General features: G+C 46.3%; 1 protein-coding gene across 2 annotated transcripts; it reads right to left on the reverse strand.

Moving 5' to 3' along the window:
* Positions 1 to 1750: 1750 nt before the first annotated feature.
* Positions 1751 to 21117, reverse strand: ZNRF1 (zinc and ring finger 1). Of its 2 annotated transcripts, none has more exons than XM_089540585.1 (5): positions 20484 to 21117; positions 5110 to 5205; positions 3668 to 3773; positions 3123 to 3210; positions 1751 to 2383 (listed from the first exon to the last, which is right to left on the reverse strand). In XM_089540585.1, the coding sequence occupies exons 1-4, from the start codon at positions 21028 to 21030 to the stop codon at positions 3153 to 3155; spliced, it is 807 nt and encodes a 268-aa protein (XP_089396711.1). In that variant the 5' UTR covers positions 21031 to 21117; the 3' UTR covers positions 1751 to 2383; positions 3123 to 3152. The 2 variants fall into 2 exon arrangements, with proteins under 2 accessions (XP_089396711.1, XP_089396710.1); XM_089540584.1 differs by having other exon boundaries at positions 1751 to 2930.
* Positions 21118 to 22458: the final 1341 nt, after the last annotated feature.

Consider the following 22458-nt stretch of genomic DNA (forward strand, 5'->3'; position numbering starts at 1 on the left):
GGAAAGTGCAAACCTGTCATCTTATTGTGCCATCTGCCATGCCCAGTGACACACTATTCTAGGGCATTATTGTGTCCCTGCAATTGCTCTGCATACACAGCCAGCATGGTGTAGTGTTTTGAGCAATGACTCTCAAGATCAGGATTCGAATCCCTGCTTAGCCAGGGAATCTCACCCTCTTTCAGCCTTAGAGGAAGGCAGTGACAAGCCCTCTCTGAACAAATCTTGCCAAGAAAACCCCGTGATAGGGTCGCCCTAAGTTAGAAACAACTTGAAATGATTCTCTGGCATTCTCTGAAGATGCCAGCCACAAATGCTGGCGAAACGTCAGGAATAAACTCTTGTAGAACTTGGCCACAGAGCCTGAACAACCCACAAATAACTATGGATGCTGGCCATGAAAGCCTTCGACTTCACATTGAAAACCCAGTTGTTACCTGATGGGTTAAACTAAACCTGCTGATCTAGGGAGGTGTGCATGCAGCTGGCAGCGCTGTGAAGAAAAGCCACAAGGCTGTGGTTATGGCTGCTGAATAACCAACTTCCTGGGAGCCTCAGGTGTAACTGAAAAGAAATGCTGCTTTCTCACCCTTATGGCTTGGAAACATCTGCTTGAAGAGGTGTGGGCACCACCTGTTAAATCTTCAAAGCCAGATAAATCATTGTGTTTGCATCATCTGTTCCTTTGCTGCCATCCACGAAGAGCAGGAAAGTAAGTCACACAGCCAACATTTCTGCATTGCAGAAATGCAGTTTGACCCCACTTTTTACTGCCATGCGGCTCAATGCTATGGAATCCAGGGATTGGTAGTTGTGCGAGATATTTAAACTTCTCTGCCAAAGCACTCTGGTGCCACAGAGCATGACAAATCCCAGGATTCATGGAGCCATGACAGTTAAAGCGGTGTCAAATTGCATTAATACTGCAGTGTGGCAGCAGCCCGTGACAACACTTTCTCTCACCTGTAGATGCCTTGGGTTTCTTCAATACTTGTCAGTTCTTTCCATCAAGTTCCTTACCTGGTTCCTTCTTGGTGTGCAGACGGATCTGTGCCGTTCTTGCTCCAAGTTCTTCATCCCTTCGCCTCATGCCAGTCCTCGCCATCCACATGAGGTTTTGTTGCCAGACAAACAAATAGCATTTCCAACCCTTGCAGAGATTGGCTGCCAAATTCTTTGCTCTCTGAGCAAATGAACCTTTGGTGACATCCCACTGACAGCAAAAGTTTCAACACTGCAAGGATGCATGCATGGCACAACTTTCAGACTTTGCACTGCTCCTGCCCCAGGCATACCCACTGTTTAGCCAGTTGTAACATAACAAATATATACACGTCCCTCCATATTCGCTAAGGTTAGGTGCACAAGGCCCCTGCGAATGTGGAAAAAATGCAAATAACAAAAACACCATGTTTTTACCTGAGAGGACACCTCTCTAGGAAACTCTAAGTCCTCCAATGCAACTCTGTGGTCAACAACCGACGGACACTGACCGTAGAATTGCACTGGAGGAGCTACAAATGCCTAGTATAGTATTTAGTTAAAGTTTACCATAGAGTAGCACTGGAGGACCTAGACAGTCCTAGAGAGAACATATTAATCAAATCCATGAATAATCAAATCCGCAAATATCAAAGCCACCAATATGGAGGGATGAGTGTGTGTAAATATATATATATAGGTATACACTCCTGCATCCTGTTTCCTTTGGACAACTTAAGAATACAACCGAAATAAAATAACAGTGACTATTTTATTGAACATTATTTAATACCATATCAAAACACTTTGACTAATAGGGGAAGTTTCTCTCTTCCCAAGCTTTGAATGTTTTTGTTTTGTTCTTTTTTTGTCATTTTCAAAGTTCGTCATTTTGCTATATAAATACAGACACCTTTTTCTTGCTGGATGGAAGCTACTTGCAGGGGCTTTCCTTTCCCCCTCCATGGCTGAGACGGTCTCTGCTTCGTGCTCAAATGTGGACTGGTGTGTGTGTGTGTGTTTGTGTGTGTGTTGTGTTTTGCTTTTAAGAAGAAAAAGAAATCACCCTTTTTGTTTTCCCACACAAGGACCGAGAAAGGTTCAGGCATCTTAGCAGGACACTTGTGAATGGCGACAGCCCTTCAGAATCGCCCGAAGCCATCCCAGCGCGGAGAGTTCAAACCGAGACTTAAGAGAGGAAGGGGAAACCGAGAGGGCAAGACTTTTGGCAATGAAATGGGGGTGTCCCCGGGATCAAAAGGGTGGGTTTGGTTGGGGGGACAAGGGAGGAAGAGCGAAGGTCAAGGAGGGTCTTGGGAGATCCAGCTTCTCAACTCCTCGAGAGACTGTCGCTGGGAGGCCGAGAGGATGCAGTCTTGTAAACATCACCAGGAACACACATCTGTTGACACAAAAATGGCTGTTTTTTTGTTTTGTAAACACTTGAAAAGACAAACCTACGACGCCGTCAAAAAAACGTGACGGAAAAGGCCTTTTCCTCCTCGGGGTGCGGTGCAGGGACGGGACAGGCAAGTGGCGGGACTCCTCTTCCAATTCCATGTGGGATATTTGGGGAAAGGAGAAAGAGAAAAGGGGGGAAATATATACCGCCTGGTCAGTGCAAAAAAGTGTGAGTTCTCCTCGAACGGCGGTGGCTCCCATGCTCGGCTAGCGGCCAGTTCTGGCCCAAACAAACATCATGGTGGCGTTCGCGAAGTGGCTGCTGGGCTCTTGCGCCCAAAACACCCAGACCCCTCTTTCTCTCTCTGGGTACAGCCTCAAAAATGCAGCAGCTTCTCTTTCCTTTTGGGAGATGGGGACGTCTCATCTGCCCCTTTTTCAGAAGAGAACACCATTTCCCCCGTCTCCTTTTTTCACTGCCATCCCAGTGGCTTCCAGAGCTTCTATTGGAGGAGATTGAATGTGGGAAGAATGGTTGATGGGACACCCTGTTGAGAGAAAAAAGCCCTCCATGTCCAAAAGGTAAGGGAATACGTTTCCAAGAACACCAGGGACGGCGGTGGTGTGACGTTTCCTCCTTATTAAGAGCATCCAAACCCCAATAAAGACAGATAAAAGAATCCAGTTGTCTCTGACATACTTACAAGGAGACCCAGAGAGAAAAATTGGCAAAATCTCACCTTGGGAGCGTTCAGCAAGCATTGCCAGGGTCAATCTGAAGGGTGCTCTGGGCAGGATCTGTTCACTTCAAACCAAGAATCTATACAACTGAAGAGGAGGCAGGTATCAGGAAAGGAGGCATCACTAGACATCACACTGCTCCAATCCACACTGTGGAAATAATCCAGTTTGACACTGCTATAAGTGCCCTGACTCTGTGCTAGGGACTCCTTGGGATTTAGTTTGTTCTGGTACCAGAGGTCTCTGACAGAGAAGGTTAAATGTCTCACAAAACTACTATTCCCAAAATTCCCTGGCATTGAGCCAGGGCAGTTAAAGTGGTGTCAAACTGGATTATTTCTGCAGTGTGGTTTGGACCACTGCTTGGCACAAGCTCCTGGCAAGGAAACCCCTCTTTGCTGGACACCTACCCATAGATTCCCCCAAAGGTAAAACTGGTTGGGGAATCCCATGCAGCCTCTTTTAGGGTGCCCCAAAGCCAAACCAATGTTGCTCCATGTCCAAGAACCTCTGAGAAAGGAGACTGATACTGTCTTACTCTTACCTTTTGTGGTAAATGCACAGGCATGGAAGCCGGGCTATCGTGTCCCCTTGCAGAAGTTCCTCCAGGCAAATGACACACTCGCCTGCATCCTTGGTTAGCACATCATCTGGAGGGAGAAGAAAAGACAGGAATGGACCTCTTAGCAGAAGTCCTAACCGCAAAGGAGGACAAGACACCGCAAAACATCGGACATTCAAGAAAAAAATGGATGACGTTACCAAATAAAAGCAAAAAGCACTCATATATAGTCATGCTCAGAATAGAAGACATTCTGGCAACCCCCCTCTGAAGAAACTTGCCAAGAAAACCCCACGATAGGTTCGCTTTCGGTTTGCCATAAATCAGAAATGAAGGCAAACAACAACAACTGCACTACCACAAACACAATGAAGATTTTTATCTTTCGGAGCCGTCCGTCTGAACAATAACGACTCCATCTTTATTTGCAGCACCAGCATGTGCAAAGAACGCAATTTGAAGATGCTTTTCCATAGTGGGAACGACGCTATTTTTGCTCAATCGCTTTCGGAGTCCTCTGCTTGAACAATAAGGACTCCATCTTTATTTGTAGCACCGGCACGTGCCAGCAACAGAATTTGCAGAGATGCATGGAGATGTGGTTCTATAGTGTGAACAGCAAACCCTGAACGTGTGAGTGAGATTATTCGCATAGTTCTTGCACTAAAAATAAAGCAATGTCTGAATAACCCCCAGAGGCTGCAGCAGGGATGCCCAGCCGGACGGTCTGTCGGTCGGACAGCCAGCTCCTCCTCCTGACCTGATTTCCAGCTTCCACGCAGAGCCCTGGGAGCCGCCTGGCACTGTCTCTGCCAGCAGCGCAGCCTGGGCAGACCCTGTGTAACATTGGAGAAGCTGGAAGGACGGCGCGGCCTGGCACCGACAGCAGGTGTTTTGCCCACCCCTTGTTGCTGGGGCAGACATACTCGCTCTTCGGGAAGGGAAGGGGGAGAGGCATAATATCATGAAACCCTTGCCAAGCTGGGAGCCAATGCAGCCATGATGGGCAAAGCAGCAACCGCTCTCTTCCTGGGCAAAGGGCATCCAAAACTAGCCAAGGAAAGCTTTAGGGCTACACCACTCCTCATGCACTTTTGTGCATGGGCTACACAACTGCAAATAGCGCGATTCCTTTTAACACTCCAACGTGCCCCAAAGTACAAAGGTGACATGGTACAGTGGCCCTCCAAACTGCAGTGCAGAATTAATGCAGTTTGACACCACTTTAACTACCATGGTGCAATGCTGTGGGATCTTGGGATTTGTTGTGGCACCAAAGCCCTAAGTCACAAAAATGACTTGAAGGCACACAACAACAACAAAGGTGAGGTGGGGACCTAGGTTTCCCAGCAATGTCCACCTTGCACTTGTTTCTCCCAACAATCTCTACACACATACACACGGCATGCACTGGTCTTGCTTACCATTGTAGGAGAGGCGAGGCTTGCTCAGACACATGATAAAGTGCATTTCCATTTCGTCGGAAGCCACGGATTTGGAGCAAATGGGGCACTTGAAACCTGGAAAGGAGTAGGAAGATAGCAAAAGAGATTACAGGGTTAGACAGGTAGGTCTACTCAGAGTCCACTGTTGTAGGAATGGGGAACTGGGAACGCTCCCACCTTGTAATGGAATACAACCCCTATTATGCCCTTACCATCTGCTCCAGAAATTTTAAAATCCTAGAAATTATGAATCCATTTACAATTATTTTTCTGGAGTGTGTGCTTTTTTATGCATATTTGTTTATGGCTTTGCAAAATCTTATCTATTACAACCAGTTGAATATTCTGTTCCACTAAAGGGTACATGTGAGTCTGTGGGCACAGGTAACTTACCACAATTTTGGGGGTATATTTACTACCTGTGCTTGTGAGTAATTGAGAAGTAAGTGATTTTTGTGAAACAGAAACAAACTTAGTGATGTGTTTATTTGTTAATCTGTTCCACTAAGAATTGAGTGCTTCTCTCTTTAGAAGAAGACTGTCAAGCAGAAATTCATGTCCTATGTTTGGCCTATTCAACATCACTAATTGCAATGCAATACTGTATATTGTGCAAACTGCAAAATTCAATTTCTTGACAATCCAGGCTTTTTTATGTGTATAAACAAGATTTTGATATATATGAAAGAGGAGAAGGGGAATATAATAGTAACAGATAGATAACTAAAAAGCAATTGTCTTATCTGCTAGCAAATAAACCCAGGGAATAGAAATTATATAGGGTTTACAAATGCCTCTTAGAGCACTGTATATTAATAGAAAAGCATAGATGAACCGTATATAATCTAGAAGAGATAGCGCAAAAAAGTAATAATAATAATAATAATAATAATAATAATAATATTTATTTATAGCCCACTCCTCTGAAAGATCAATACAATATAATATCAATACAACATTATAACCCTAGCCCTCCCATCAGTAATAACAAAATACAATTGAATTATCAGTTATTAAAACAACCATTGATAATTAAATAATTAACAATTATTAACAAATTGAAAAACTGAGAACACTCAAAAGACTGCGGACAAGGAAGTAACAAATGGTACATTTTGGATGTTAGGAAAGAAAATACCTGTTTGATTGTTTTGGTGAATTTAACAAATGTTTTAAGATTTTTAGTATAAGTAATGCCATGTTAATGTAAACCCAGTGTGCGATGTGAATGGTTCTTACGATCTGAGTGTATGCGCCTTTCTCCCCTGGAGAGGAGCGAATGCCGCTGGGGCTTTTGTGCGCCATGCGGCTACTAGCTGCCCTCCGCAATGAGAAAAACTGGAATACATTGTGCAAAATATGCAAAAGGGTTACCCAATTATTCAAGAGAGGCCACCCAAAAGACAAGAAAGACTCCATCTGTGTAATTTATACAGGGCACCCAAGTTCAGCCTTGCTTTGTTGAGCATCTGGAGTGCTGCTGTTTATAAGCCTGCCCAAATCCTCACCTGCTCCAGGATGGGCTCAATGGGAAACCAGCATTCGCACTCTCACACAGTGTGCGGGTGTGTGGGTTACGCGCACTGATCTGATGGTGAAACACAACAATGGAGTGGACCAGGACGAAAAGTAGATTACCTTTGTGTGGAGGAAAGGGTCACCAAAAGCATAGTGAGGAACAAAGGCAAGGGACCATTTCTGCTAACCAGTTTATGCACCTCTATTTCAGTTAGTTCTGTATGGTGTTGCTGTTTGATTGCACTCTTGCATATGTCCAAATAAAGAACTTCTATATTCGTCAAACTTGGGAGTCCTCCAGCAGTTAGTATTGGTATAAACTATAAATAGATGGAAACGGTCCCCATGTTACCAGCCTCTCCAAGCCTCCTTGAGTTAAGCAATTCCCCCAATATTTAAAGGAGATGCTGACATAGTTGATGGACCCCAATTTTCCCCATCCTTTGGGATAAAATCCCTTTGCTATCCCAGGGAAGCCTGGAAGCTAGTTCTGTGTGGAAAGCTATGAATCTCAAATGAAATATATTTGGCATCCTCAAACTAAAGCATGAAAACAAATCCTCCGCAAGGACCTAGGGCCAATAAACTGGTATACAAGCATTAGAATCATAGAATCATAGAATCCTAGAGTTGGAAGAGACCACAAGAGCCATCCAGTCCAACCCCCTTCTGCCATGCAGGAAATCTCCATCAAAGCATCTCCGACAGATAGCTATCCATTATAAACATGTTTATACAAAAATATATAGCCGGAGTAATTTGTGGAGGGTTTGCTTTTATATGGTCCTGTCTAGATTTTCAGCAGGAGGAGCATAATTGTGACAGGCAGCGCAAGGGGCGGGGGTGTATGCACCCCAAAATTTGTAGTTATTTGCATCTGTAGACACTTTCCACGTGAGGATCTGCTGGCAAAGGGCAGAGAAGAAACCGTCTTTGTTGGAGACGCATCCACTTCAGTGGCATCTCCTTAATAGACACAGCGCCTATTGTTTCACGGTACGCATCTGTTTGTGGCCTGCAATGCATTTGTTTCCAATGCCAGTTCACTTCAGTCTACTTATCTGCGCACTCAGTAGGATATCAGCTTAATGCTTAAAGATGTAGTGCCCCGAAACTAGATTTGTGAGACACAAATCTTACGGTACACATCTGCACACAAGCCAGGCTGCCTGCCATCTCCTGGTTTACTTATGACAACAAGGTTGTGTTTCCTGGGGACAGTCCACACTTAAGTGTATTATGCAAAATGCTGTTTTGCAAATTTGCATTGACAGTTAATTGTCTTAACTTTCCTATGTAAGTTCATATCTATTTGCCCTCCTTGTACTACAAATGTGAATTCATCAAATCCACGAAAAGAGGCTGGCCACATGTTCATTAATGCACATCCTCACAAATAAATACAAATAGCAAAAATTCCCTTTTAGTTGAGTTTATGGAGTCGCTCCCCAGCAAAAAGCCCAAATTCCTCCAACTGTGTAGCTGGACCAAGAGAGAAAGCCTCATAAATGATTCTTTGGCTAGATAAATATCTAGCTGCATTACCGGCTTGTTGGCACATGAAAACGCATGAGGAGTTGCACTTTAAAGGCTTTTCTCCACCACCAAAAAGGAGAAAAACAGCTTTCCTTCCAAGAAAACACCTGCGCTTCCGCCAAAGGCTAGAGGCAACTGCTGTCAGAGATAGGCTTGGCATGCCATTATGGGAAACGACAGAAGAAAACATTGTCAACAACCTTCTTGGGAGAAGAAGGAGAAGAATAACAGAGGTCTGGACTTGGAAGGGACCCCAAAGTATGATCCAGCCCAGCATTTGGCTAATATTGCAAGAGGGGAGCATTTTCGTCACCTTTTTGCACCTCTGAGACACTTTAGGGCCAGGGAAGGTCTTTCTTTTGCAACAGAAAGTGACCCAGATATTATTTACTGCTTTAAAAAATGAATCAGCTTCCATCTACCCCCCAAAAACCATGGCACAAATGACTCCCTTAAAATATATATATTTAAAATATTTGTGCAAAAATACTTTCAGGCTATGTCTATGAGGTGTACATCAGTGATTCCCAAACGTATTTTTGGATTGTGGAGTACCCGTATTTGCACATATGGACATACAGCTGCCGTATTTTGTTTTGGTGTTTTGGACTTCAACTCCCCTAGGATTCCTGGACACTGGTCATAGTGGCTGGAGATTCTGGGAGTTGAAGTCCAAAACATCCGGAGAACCAAAATTTGGACTCTCTAGTGTATATGAAACATAAATGTATTATTTTGCATTTAAACCTGGGTCTCATCTCCAAGATACTGCATTACAATGGACTTTTAGTACCCACTGGGGTTAGGTTCCAGGACCATCCATGGATACCAAAATCCATGGATGTTCAAGTCTCATTAAATACAATGGGATATTGATTATTATTATTATTATTGACAATATTATAGTGGGCTCTTGGTATCCCCTGGACTTTGGTTCCAGGTCCTCTGTTGATACGCAAGTCCCATTATACACAATGGGCTGCTATTATTATTATTATTATTATTATTGACAATATTACAGTGGGCTCTTGATATCCACTGGGATCTGGTTCCAGGATTCCCATGGATACTGAAATCTTTAGATGCTCAAATCCTATTATATACAATGGGCTATGATGATGATGATGATGATGATGATTACTATGGTCCCTTGGTATCTACTGGAGTTTAGTTTCAGTTCCTCTGTGAATACCAAAATCTATGGATACTTAAGTCCAACTATATATATTAGGATATTGATACAGTATTAATATTATAGTGGATGCTTGGTATCTGTTGGGGTTTGGTTCCAGGACCCCCTGTGGACACCAAAATCTGTGGATGCTCCAATCCTATTAAATACAATAGCATAGTGAAATGACGTCCCTTATATAAAATGGCAAAATCAAGCTATGATTTCCCCCCCCCCCCAAATATTTTCAATCTGTGGATGCTTAAATCCATGGATATGGAGGGCCAACCGTATGTCCGAATGTGCAAATAGAGGTACTCCACAATCCAAAAATATCTGAAATCCAAAATGCCTCCAGTCCCAAGCGTTTCGGATAAAGGAGGCTCCACTTGGAATCCATGTGCCAAGTCCCCAGGCTCCCAGCTACTGACCACAAAGTTATGGGACCGCAGAAACAAGAATAGAGAGAGTTATGGCAGGTCAAGGTTGAAGTCAGGGGCTGTCAGTCAACACAGTACAGGTGGCAGTTCCCGTTCTTTGACACCCGGATCAGTTACTACTGCAAGATTTGTTAGCATTTATTATGATCCGAAATTGTGAGCCGCCAAGCAGAACTGGTTCCACCGTATCCCTTACTACAACCAAAAAACCCAAAGGAAAAGTACTGTAGGAAGGCAAAGCTTTGAAAAGCAAATAGCTTCTTTGGGTTTTGTGACTCACTAGAAAAGACAATGCTGCTTGGGAAGGTGGAAGGCAGTAAGGAAAGAGGCAGACCGTATTCCAGACGGATGGATTTAATGAAGGGATTCATTAATTAATCTGCAAGACCGGAGCAAGGACTGTGGATGACCAAGGCTCTTGGAAGTCTCTCGTCCATAGCATCCCTGCAAATCCATGCCAAATGATGCCATATAACAACAACAAATCACTACCACACGACACAATCACACTTTTATTTTGGTGTTTGTTTTGTTTTTGCTGGCTTATTAGTTTCCATTTCTTTGCTCATTTCTGCTGTCACTGAATCCGAGAAAAGCGGGATATAAACCTTTGAATTAAAGTCAATAAATAATTTTTAGGATTCTTACATCTACTCCCTTAGACTATACAAGGTTGTTGTTCTTGTTGTTGTGTGCTTGTTGTTTCTGACTTATGGCGACCCTGTCAAAGGGTTTTCTTGTAAAGATTTAGAAGGCCTTTGATTCTTCTGAACTGAGAGAGTGTGATTTGCGCAAGGTCACCCAATAGTTTTCTATGGCTGAGTGGGGATTCGAACCCTGGTCTTCAGAGTCCAATGCCCAAATGACTACCCCACGCTGGCTCTCACGCGAGGATTGATAGGTCATTATTAATTTAAACAAACAAATGGAACTGGATCTCCGGCAGAAGAAAAACTCATCCGTGTCCCTTTTTGCAGCAATGCACGCCTCGTGCCCTTTAAGCCATTTTCCGCAACAGGTTTCCACTCCGTTCAGACACTAAATCCAAAGCCAGGGTCAGAGATTCCTGACCTTTACTTAACATTTCCTCTTTAACTTGAGATTTTATTACTGACCGTTGCCAGTCCATTAGAGAGGAAACCGATCGGGGAATTATGGAGCTGTCTGTCTCCTGCAACAGAGATAATACTAAACGCAGAGCAGAACAACAACTGAGCAATTAAAGCTGAACCCAAATCGTGCAGAGTTCGTTTCATCAACCAGGGACCCTATGCCACCCCAGATCAATATTTAACAACACATAAACTAGCCTGTTGTCAGAAAAATATGCTTCTAAGGTCTAATCTGCACTGCAGAAATAATGCAATTTGACACCGCTTTAACTGACCTGCCTCAATAGTATGGTATTCTGGAATTGGTGGTTTTGTGAAATGTTTAGCTTTTTCTGTCCTCTTTTATTGGGCTGCGGCCACTGCATTTTCCTATCTTGCCAATGATATTTGAAATGATATTATTATTATTATGTCTGCGATAGTGTGGCGGCCAGGCTTCCATACCATTCAAAGGGTGCTGCTTCCCCACTATTTGCCCAAAATAAGAAGGACTATGGAAGGTGAGGCTACCAAAACCCATTTGAGCTCTGTAGTATAACCATTTGCTTTTCCAGCCTCCCAGGCGGGATAATAATAATAATAATAATAATAATTATTATTATTATAATTTTATAGCACCGGAGTTCTCTTGCAAAGGAAAGCAATCTGTCTCCTGGGAGGGATGGCAGAAAGAACAGCCAGAAATTTCAATACAGCACAAAGCAGGGATGGAAAAGAGTGAAAGGCAGGAAATCCTTTTCCAACGTCAAGAGATCCGGAAATTCAGAGCTCATCCTGTGAAACAGTCAGCTGGAGGTGTATCTGTCCATGCCATTGAATTATAGCCATCTGAGACCAGTTTAAATGCCACAGATCCATCCTACACAATCCTGGCATTCGTACCTGGATGATACATCTCAGCCACCGCATGGACTTTTGGGAAGGCCTGGAACTATGTTCTGGAACAAGACAAATGGCCGGCCAGCCATGTTCAGTTGTGGAAAGGCTTCATGTGCAATTGCACAAAAGGGCTAGCACCACATTACTTAGGAAGCCAAATATAGCCATGGCTGCTCACTCCCCTCGCAACCCTCCCTGCGCACCCCACATTGCGCAGTTTTCGAATTCATTGGGGGAGGAATGTCCCAGCTGTTGCACATACTTCAGCTACTCAGAAAATTCTCCAGGTTCAGACAAGATTCAGATTGCATCTGCTCAGCCGCCAGTTTTGGAGACATGGCCTAGACTAGTAAAAGTTAAAAGAACACAAAAGCAAAAAAGGGGGCCCAGTCCCTCATTCCATAGTCTCATCTATTTGTAGATTTATCTGCAATTATTTCTTTGCAATCTTTGGGGCGACTTGCAAAATAAATTACAGAGTGCCCTTGGTTATCCATGTTTGGTTCCAGGACCTCCCCATGGATAGCAAAGTCCATGGATGCTCAAGTCCCGTTAAATACAATGGCATAGTAAAATGGTGTCCCTTATATTAAATGGCAAAAATCAAGCTTTGCTTTTTGGAATTGATGTATTTCTTCAGTATTTTCAAGCCGTGGATGCTTGAATCCATGGATAAAGAAACCATGGATGCGAAGAGCCCACTGAAGCTGAACAATTTAGAACGCAGAACAATAAAATCAAAACAGTCGCTTCGCTGGCAACCAACCTATTCGTGCTACCTATACTTTTTTTTCCATCTCAGCTGGTCATGATAAGAACAGAAACTTTACAAAAACGGGTACTTGCTTTCCTCCTCGCTCCTTTCTCTCTCCATCCGTTCCAAGACTGGAAGGTTTAGAGCAGGGACTCTCTTGCCAATGATATTTGAAAGACAACCTGAGAACTGTTTCGGAAAAAAGGGTCCGGTAAAAACGCTATAAATAAATATGGGACCGGAACCAAGATTTGTAATGCTTCCCAGCAGGAAGAAACCATGCAATGGGCAGAGGCTGACATAGTGGGATCTACAAGTTTGGGGCTGTTGTTTCAAATTTTGCTTAGTGTTTTGCCTGGAGTATGGCTGACTGCAGTAAAAGTTATCCAACACTGGTTTCAGAGCGCTTTTAGGGGGAAACCAAAACTTTGAACCAAATGCAGCGAGATGAAAGTACCTTATTACAGTCATAGAATCACAGACCTAGAAGGGATCCCCAAAGGCCATCCGATCCAACCCCTTCTGCCATGCAGGAATACACATTCCAAACCCTCCCTGGGACAGATGGCCATCCAGCCTCTGTTTAAAAAGCTCCAAAGATGGAGACTCCACCGCTCTCCAAGGCAGCATCTTCCACTGTCAAACATCTCATACCATCAGGAAGGTCTTCCTAATGTTGCATGGAAGTGAGTGGGGTCTATATGGAGACTTGCATGTAAACTCTTTTCCTGCGGCTTGCATCCATTGCTCTCAGTCCTAGTCTCTAGAGCAGCAGAAAGCAAAACTTGCTCCATCCTCAACATTTCTGTCTTTTCTCTGAAGTCCTCCGTTAGGAATGTCTCCGGGGAGTTTCTTCATAAGTATTCTGATATTTGTTATCCATCCACCTCCCCCTTTTCCTCACATTGCAGCTACTGGCCTTAAAAACAACAACCCTCCTTTAAATAAAAAAAGACTATTCAGTCTGGCAGTTATTACTCTTTTCCAGCCCTCTTACTGGGACAAGGATTACTGTTTGGATTTAAACATTTTAACTTTAATAATGTATTGGCAGTTGTTCTTTGTTAGACCAGCATCCAGTGCCAGTTGCTTCTTTCGAATCACTTTATTTTACAGTGGAAAAAATGCCATTCAGAAACATATCCTTCCATTAACATAAGTTCAATCAAAACAACTTGCATTTTTTTAAAAAAGAACAATTATTATTGGAGCCAATGGCCATAACATCTGGATTGCATTTTGCTACTTAATTTTCTGATTTAGTCCTATATTGTTGTAGCCCGACACATTAATGCAAAACAACTGTTTTTGTTTGTTTTGATTGGGTTTTCCCCTCTAAACCCCGCAAGAGAATGGGAGGCTTTAGGACCAGCAAAGCAGCGGCACCCATACCTGGAAAGTTACTGATCCCGCGTTATGTGTTGAAACTCCACCTTACCGATAAAGCCTAGCTTATAAGAGAAAACATCGCAGTTTGGGAAGGCTTAGAAACAGCTATTTTCCTGGATGCCTGAAGCAAGCAAGAGCATTCTTTAGAAGTTTGGCAAAACTTGTTTTGCTCACCAACGAATAAACTCCAGCATGTTTAGGCAGGAGAGCGTCTCTAAGCTGCCTCCTATTAACTTTGGTTAAGTTCATTTCAAATTTCTTAGGGTGGATTTTTGGAATAAGTTAAGACAACTCTTCCGCAATGCCATCTGGATTTATTCATGAAGCAACCTGCAGAACACACACACACACACACACACACACACACACACCATATATACTCGACTATAAGTTGACCTCATGTATAAGTCGAGGGCCAGTTTTTGGGTCAAAAGTTATGGATTTTGATATGACCCCATGGATAAGTCGAGGCTAAAATCTAGGGCAGTGATGGCGAACCTATGGCACGCGTGCCAGAGGTGACACTCAGAGCCCTCTCTGTGGGCACATGTGCCATCATCCCAACACAGAGTTTGCCAGAATTTGTTACTGGAAAGCCAGAGGGACATGGCACTTTGCAACAGATAAGTAGGTTTTGGGTTGCAGTTTGGGCACTCGGCCTCTAAAAGGTTCACCATCACTGATCTAGGGGCATGTAACAAAGGATCTAAAGGACGATGCAAAGGAAAACAATGCCAAACTTATACATGAGTATATACAGTATTTATATTCTGATAATTTACATGACCTAAATAGAGAAGGATAGGAAATCTTAGAGATGTCTCATCTACCGCCGGGATCGACCTGAGGACAGTTAACAACAATAAAATCCATTTTTTTCCAGGAAAGGAATTGGGGCAGTGACTAACATGATGCTGTCAATGAAGCCAAGAGGTCTATGTCAGTTTAACATCTGGACTGAAGCATGCCAGGGAAAACCTTATGTATGCCACGGGGGATATTCCTCTACAAGAGGGAGGAATATTAATTAAATAAGAAAACAGAGAAACATCCCAGAAGGCTAAGCCCTGACTCCTGGAGCTATATGCAAAATACCACATTGCTGTGCAAACAAAACGGAGAGCGCTGTGATGACAACAAAAGACAAAAAGCAACCCCACACCCCAATTATTTTGCAAGGGCTTTCTTGTTCGTCTTTCCAGAACTCGGAGCCAAGAACCAGAGATCTTCTGTCAGAGGAAGAAGAAGGGCAAGCGGCAGCTAGCAGAGAGGAGATAATAAGTTCTGTGCAATGTGAGCCATGACCTTCACTGTGATCTCCTCCTCTTGCAAGGAAAATTCCCCCCTCCCCAGCCACAAAACCAGGAGAAACACACACTCACAATGTTGCAACCCAGAGCCAGCAAAGCAGGAGATGGTCCAGTTGCTCGGGGAGACATTAATGGGAAGATTAGCCTAATTATTTGGCCGCTGAAGACACAGATCTTTCATCTGGATCAGGGACATCCTCTGAATTACGGTGTCAAGCGAACAAGACATCACAGCTGTAAACAACCGAGGATGCGCTCGGTCCAGGCAATGGTTACTCTCCAAACAATACACAACTGTGCAAGTTGGTCCCGAGCAAATGAGCATGAACTAAGCAGAAATCTAAAGCCAGTGCAGTGTTGTGGCTTGAGGGTCAGACCAGGACTCTGGGGACAAGGTGTGAAATCCCACTCAGCCATGGGAACTCTCTGGCTGACCTTGCACAGGTCAGTCTGCAAAGGGATCTTTCAACACCATTAAGACTAACCGGAAGAGAAAGATTGGAAGCTTTCATAGGCTTGAGTCTCCTTCCTCGGATCCATACGCACCTGAGGAAGCAGGTTCAAGTCTACAAAAGCTCATGCAACCAACTTCCATCCTTCATTTAGTCTCAAAGGCGCTGCAAGGTCCCTTCGCATACCGATTTTCCAAACTAACACAGCTAAGGAGTTTATCACACTGCGGCTCATTCCGGCATTCAAGAGAGACTAAAGCGCATTTAAAACATCCTGCAACTAAAGCAAAAACGGTGAGTGATTGCGTGAATGATTATCACCTGCAATTGCACAAATAAAGGGATATCGTAAATGCATTGTTGCCAAAATCCCAGAAGTAAGAAGATGCATGTTAATGCTCCTTTGTGACCACTTTAATGGCGGGTTTTGTGCAACGTCGTGTGAAATCATTTCGCGTAATTACGTGGTTTTTCTGGGATGTTCACAGGATAAACTCCTTTGTGGGATAAGCTCCTACATCTTTAAATTCTTGCACAAACATATACTCTCTCAGCCTTAGGGGAAGGCAATGGTAACCGCTCTCTCCGAACAAATCTTGCCAAGAAAACCCATAATAGGTTCATCTGAGGGTTGCCATAATTTATTTTCCTTCCTTCCTTCCCCTCTTCCTTCATAATTTGGAAATGACTTGAAGGCACACAACAACAACAAGGCACAAATCTATACTGAACTGATCAACTATTTAGGTTAAAATCACGGCGGTGATACTACTTTTGCAGAGATGGACCAGGATTCAAAACAGGAAGAATAGAACTGGATCCTGATTCAAAATATTAAAACCTTTGATTTTTTTCTTCATGAATATAAAACAAACAGGTTTGTAACACACACACACACACACACACACACCCCTACCTTTCTTAAAAAACGGCAAATTAAATGAAGGGCCAGGAATTTGAAGAGGCACTGAATGAACTGTATAACAAACTATTTGAGCTTTGTGGGGCGATTTAAGTATTATCTGCCAACCACCCCAAACTAGATAACCAAAAAGATAACTGTTCTTATTCCAACAGCCTAAGGAATAAGAAGAATTTGCAACACAGTCTAGAAAGAAAGAGAAGATAAATTAAGACAACCGAGAGCATCTTCCCATGTGCAGCGCTGACATTTCCACATAAATCTATGGCAAGATAACATGGTGGAAAAGTAAAACAAACAAACAACTCCATGTAACAGGGGAGGAAATGAGCTTGGAAGGAACCACCGGTATGTTTCCAATTGGCTGACATCATCCAGCTTAATTGATATTTTAAGTCAATTAGGCAAGGACCAGATAGATGACTAAAAAGGATAATCAGCTGCAAGGCGAAAGCGACTTCCTCCACTTCCTGCCAGAAGCTGGTTGCAAACTGCCTCGCATGGAGATGCTGATCAGTTTTTGCATATGCCTTCCTTGAAATACAGTGAGGGGGAGGGGGGAACAACAACAACTTTGCAGCATTTCCATGTGCTCTTTTTATGTGGGGTACCCACATTATGTGGGTAGTGGCCTTTCTGTGGGGGTAGGATTGCCTGCTCTCGTGAGACAAGAGCATGGTGACCAGATGGTAAGATCTTCCATGTCGGAGATCTTACCATCCCTGCCAAATTATCTTAGTAGTTTCTTGAATTGCTTATAATTCTGTGCTAGATAATGTAGAGACTGTTCAGACAGCCCCAAAGGGATGGCATAGAGCCGCCCTTGTTTTAGCTAGATCAGGGCTGCGGCAACCGCACGCCGTGGCCCCGATCTAGCCTTTCCACGGCGCAAAAAGGAGCCGCAAAAAGCGACTCCTTTTTGCACCCTGGAAAGGGCACCATAGCTGAGTTGCCGCAGCTTGGCAGCACTGTGTTATATAGATGCAGCGCGGAAGAGCGCCATCACACCCCGTGTTGTGCGTAGCAGCACATGGCATCATGGCACCCTGGGAAGCAGAGTCGGGGCATGCGTCATGTGGACACAACGGCCCACCTTTGCACCCAAGGTGGCCTTAATGGCCAGTCTGCTCAGGGCCTAGTGCTTCGGCAAACTGTAAGTCCCATGATGCCACAGGCTGCAGTTAAAAGTGGGATCCAAATGTTATAACTGTATAGTGTGAAAGGCCATCCCATATGTGGACTTCCAATTTTGTTATGGGTCTTTTTCCCATGTGGTCCCCACAAACAGAAAACTGGCCCCTTGACCCACAGAAGGTGCCCATTTCTACTTTAAGCCTAGCATTATCCCATGCTTACTAGAACTCCGCAGTTTAGGGAGACCCATAGTTTCCTTAAACTCTGATCTTTTCCAATGAAGCATCCCTCTCTATCAACATACTTTGGTGGATTAAGAATAGAAGATCCCTCCAGCCTCGCATCCTGTAACCATATGTCTCTGCAAGATGACAAGAAAGACAGGTCCACAAGCTGTGAATTCCTCAACTCTCACCTCTTTCCGTTTCAGATAACTAGTTATTGGGTTCCTTCTTCCGGCTGCAGCGAACAGCAGCTGTAAATGAAGCCTGTGCCGTGATGGCATTGGATGAGATAAATGTATTCTAAGAAAAGAAAGAAGGAACTGGCAAAACAAACCCTGAGTATTCCTTGCCTAAGAAACTGTAATGCAAAATTCATGGGGTCACCCTAAGCCCGCAGGGGACCTGATGGCAAACGCATACATAGCATCAGAGGCAGCTTGATCTTGGAAGTTAAGCACAGTCAGCCTTGGTTAGCACTTGGATGGGAGACTGCCAAAGAATACCAGGTGCTTCCACTACATTTCAGAGGAAAGAACAGGCAAAAGTAGCTCTGAATATTCCTTGCCAAGGAAAATTCTACTCAATGCATGGGGTCACCATAAGCAGCCAGGGGACTTGAAGGCAACCACAGACATGGCACAAGATCCAGCTTGGTTTTGGAAATTAAGCATGGTCAGCCTTGGTCAGGACTTGGATGGGAGACTCAAGTGTTATAGGCTCTATTTCAGAGGAAAGAATGGGCAAAACCAGCTCCCTCCATCCCAACCTTCTGTCCAGGAGGGATCACACAACACCCTCCATTTTGAGCAGGCCTAAGAAGCATGAACTGACATTTAAGGGAATGTCTTTAGCGTTTCTTGGGTCACACCATTTCTCAACGTCCTCCATTTTGAGCAGGCCGAAGAAGTGCGAATTGACATTTCTGGTAGTGTTTTTAGCTTTTCTTGGGTCCTGCCCTTCATTTCCCTCGAATGCCCTCCTTTTTGCGAGATCTCTGCGGTGAGGACCTCTGGGGACACACACACACACACACACACACACACACCGGAGGAGGAATAAGAGCGGTCTATAAGATAATTAAATAAAAAGGATAGGTACACACACAACACACAACTCTCTGCACTCACTCCTGTGGGTGCTGAACCATTGGGGCCTGATGTGGAGCGCAAGTGCATTGGCCATCCAGGAAAAAGAGTATATCTGGTCACTTTGACCCACATCTGGCTGTCACCTGGTGCCGTCCACACCCCCCAATGACATCAATGACCAGGGACACACACATAACCCCTGGCCCTCACTCACCGCTATGGGTGCTGAACCATCGTGACCAGAGGTGCAGCGCAAGTGCATTGGCCAGTCCAGCCAAAAGAGTACCTCTGGTCACTTTGGCATGCTTCTGGGATGTCCTGTGGTGCCGTCTGCACCCTCCAGTGATGCCACTGTAGAGGAACACACACAATATACACGGCCCCTGGCACTCACCACTGTGAGCGATGAAACATTGGGCCCAAGGTGGAGTGGGAGCATGTTGGCCAGTCTGGGGAAAAGAGTATGTCTGGCCACCCTGGATGGGTGTCACCTGGTCCACAGCCTCCCAATGATGCCACTGAACAGGAAACCACAACACACACACCCCATGCACCGTTGTGGGTGCTGAACCACTGGGGTCAAAATGGAACAAGAGCACATTGGCCAGTCTGGGAAAAAGAGTACGTCTGGTCACCCTGGCTGGGTGTCACCCTTCCTCTGGGTGTCACCTGATGCTGTCTGCACCCTCTGCCTCCCCCCCCCCCCTGTGACACCACTGAAGAGAAACACACACAACACACAACACCTGTCACTCACTCACTCACTGCTATGGGCTCTGAACCACCGGGCCCAAGGTGGAGTGCAAGTGTATTGGCCAGAGTATGTCTGGTCACTTTAACACACTTCTGGGTGTCACCTGGTGCCATCTGCACCACCCTGTGACACCAGTGAAGAGGGATGCACACACCCCACAACACACCCCACTCACCGCTGTGGGTGCTGAACCACTAAAGTCAGAGATGGAGCGCAAATGCATTGGCCAGTGCAATGTATATCTGGTCACTGTGACCCACTTCCAGGTGTCACCCAGTGCTATCCTCACCCTTCAATGGCACCCCTGAAGAAGGACATATGCAACACACAACACACACAACTCCCTGAAGTCACTGCTGTGGGCATTGAACCACCAGACCCAAGGTGAAGTGGGAGCATGTTGGTCAGTCCAGTGTCTGGTCACTTTGGCACACTTCTGGGTGTCACTCGGTGCCGCCCGCACCCTGCTGCGACACCACCGAAGTTGTGTGGCACACACCACACAACACACACTTGTCACTGCTGTGGATGCTGAGCCCCTGGGCCCAAGGTGGAGCGGGAGCATGTCAGCCAGTATGTCTGGTCACTCTGCCACACTTGTGGGTGTCACCTTGTGCTGAGGGACACACACCCAACACAAGACAAGACAAGACACAGGGCAGGCACTCACCGCTGTGGGCGCTGAACCATCGTGGCGCGGTGAGGTGGATGGGGAGGGCGTCTGCGAGGGCGGAGGCCCTGGGCCCCAGGTACAGCATCCCTCCTCCTCCTCCTCCTCCTCCTCCTGGGTCCCTCTGGGTACCACCGCCGCCGCCGCCTCCTCCGTTGTCCTGGAAACCGTTGCCAGGGGCGAAGGGGGCGGAGTCGGGGCCCGTCCCGCGGAGGAGCATCTCTGCTGGCGGCGCCGCCGTCGAGGAAGGCGCTGCTGCTGCTGCTGCTGCTGCTGCCGAAGAGGAGGAGGCTGCTCCGGCGGCGTAGAGTCCGAAGGGGAGGCTGGCGTTGGCGCTGCCGCCCTCCAGGAGGCCCACGCCGGAGACCACGGAGCTGACCGAGCGGCTGCGGAGGCCCAGGGCGGAGGGGAGGCCGCGGGAGGCGCCCAGGCCAGGCCCCGGCAGGGCGGCCTCGGAGGAGGCGGAGGCGGAGGAGGCTGCCTCGGGGGAGCCTCGCCCTCGCCCTCCTGCTCCTGCTCCGGCGGCGGCGCTCTGCTTGGCCCCCATGGCCCTCGCCCGGCGGCGGCGGCGGCGGCGGCTCCCTTCTCCCCGCCGGAGGACCAGCGCCCCCTGGGGACGCCCCCGCCTCCGCCCCCGAGCATCCGACGCCCTACGCGCCCAGAGGCAGCTCCGGCCCCGGACGAGGCGCCCCGGGCCCCGACGCCATCGCCGCCAGGGAGCCCCGCCGCCCCGGGCCCCACATGGCCCTCCTCCCCCGGCGGCAGAGGCAGAGGCAGCAGCGGCCACAGAGCCCTCCGACGCCTGGCCTCCCTCGCCCTCGCCTCCTCCTCCTCCTCCTTCTTCTGACGGCCACCGGAGGCAAGAGCAGCGAGAGACAATAGAGGCACCCACTGCGCCTGCGCCGAACAGCCCCCTCCTCCCTCCCTCCCCTTCCCCTCCTCTTCCTCTTCTCCTTCCTCTCCTCTCCTTCCCTCCCCTGCCCTTCCCTCCTCTTCTTCCTCCTCTTTCTCTTTCTCTTCCTGTCCTCTTCCTCCTCTCTTCCTCTCCCGATCCTGACTCTCTTTTCCTTCTCCTCTTCCTCTCCTCTTTTACTTCCTCCTCCTCTTCCTCTCCTTCCTCGCCCTCTTCTTTTTCTTCCTGCCTTTTTCTCCTTCTCCTTTTCCTCCCTCCTCCCCCTTCCCTTCTTATCTTTTCCTCCTCCTTTTCCTCTCTCCTTCTTCTTCCTCCTCTTCTCCTTGCACTTCTCCTTCCCTCCTTCCTCTTCTTTTCCTTCCTGCCTTTTCCTCTTCCTCCCCTCCCCCCGGGAACCGGGGCTTCCTTTTGGGCCTCGGAGGCTCTGACGGTGCTCCCTGGCTGGAGAATGGGATCGGAGACTACAAGTCCCAGGCTCCCTCTCGGCTAACCGCTGGCGCGCGGAGGATGCTGGGAGTTGTAGTCCGGGCGCATCTGGAGAAGGGACAAAGGCAGCAGCAGCAGCGGCGTCTTGTAGCCTCTCTTTGGGGACCCCAGGCCCACAGATCCTTGGATCCCCAGATCCAGCCATTTTGAAAATAGACACACCCCAAAAAGCAAGCCTTGACTTTTGCCATTTTATGTCAGGGGAGACCATTTGACTTAGGAATGGGGCTTCAGCATCCAAGGATTTGGGGGGGGGGGGGGGGGGTCCTGGAACCAAGCCCCATCAGATACCAAGAACCGACTGTAATATTGTCAATAATAATAACAATAACAATAACATCCTATTGCATATAATGGGATGTGTGCATTCACAGATTTTGTATCCCCAGGGATCCTGCAGCCAAACCCTGATACCAAGGAACCCCTGTAATATTAATATCAATACCCTATTGTATATAATGGCACCTAAGTATCCCTGGATTTGGTATCCACAGAGGACCTGGAACCAAACTCAGTGGATACCAAGGGCCCACTGTAGCAATAATAATAATAATAATAATAATAATAATAATAATA

The sequence above is a fragment of the Sceloporus occidentalis genome, unplaced genomic scaffold (assembly GCF_023333645.1).
Source record: "Sceloporus occidentalis isolate IW3139 unplaced genomic scaffold, rSceOcc1.0.p SCAF_10, whole genome shotgun sequence".
NCBI classification, from domain to species: Eukaryota; Metazoa; Chordata; class Lepidosauria; order Squamata; family Phrynosomatidae; genus Sceloporus; species Sceloporus occidentalis.

Coding starts and splice junctions, on each gene's coding strand:
- ZNRF1 (XM_089540585.1), bottom strand. CDS start 21,030: ATGGGGGCCAAGCAGAGCGCCGCCGCCGGAGCAGGAGCAGGAGGGCGA. Junction 3,774..5,109: donor GCCTCGCCTCTCCTACAATG/GTAAGCAAGACC, acceptor TTCTCCCTCCAG/ATGATGTGCTAACCAAGGAT. Junction 3,211..3,667: donor CTGTGCATTTACCACAAAAG/GTAAGAGTAAGA, acceptor CCTCCTCTTCAG/TTGTATAGATTCTTGGTTTG.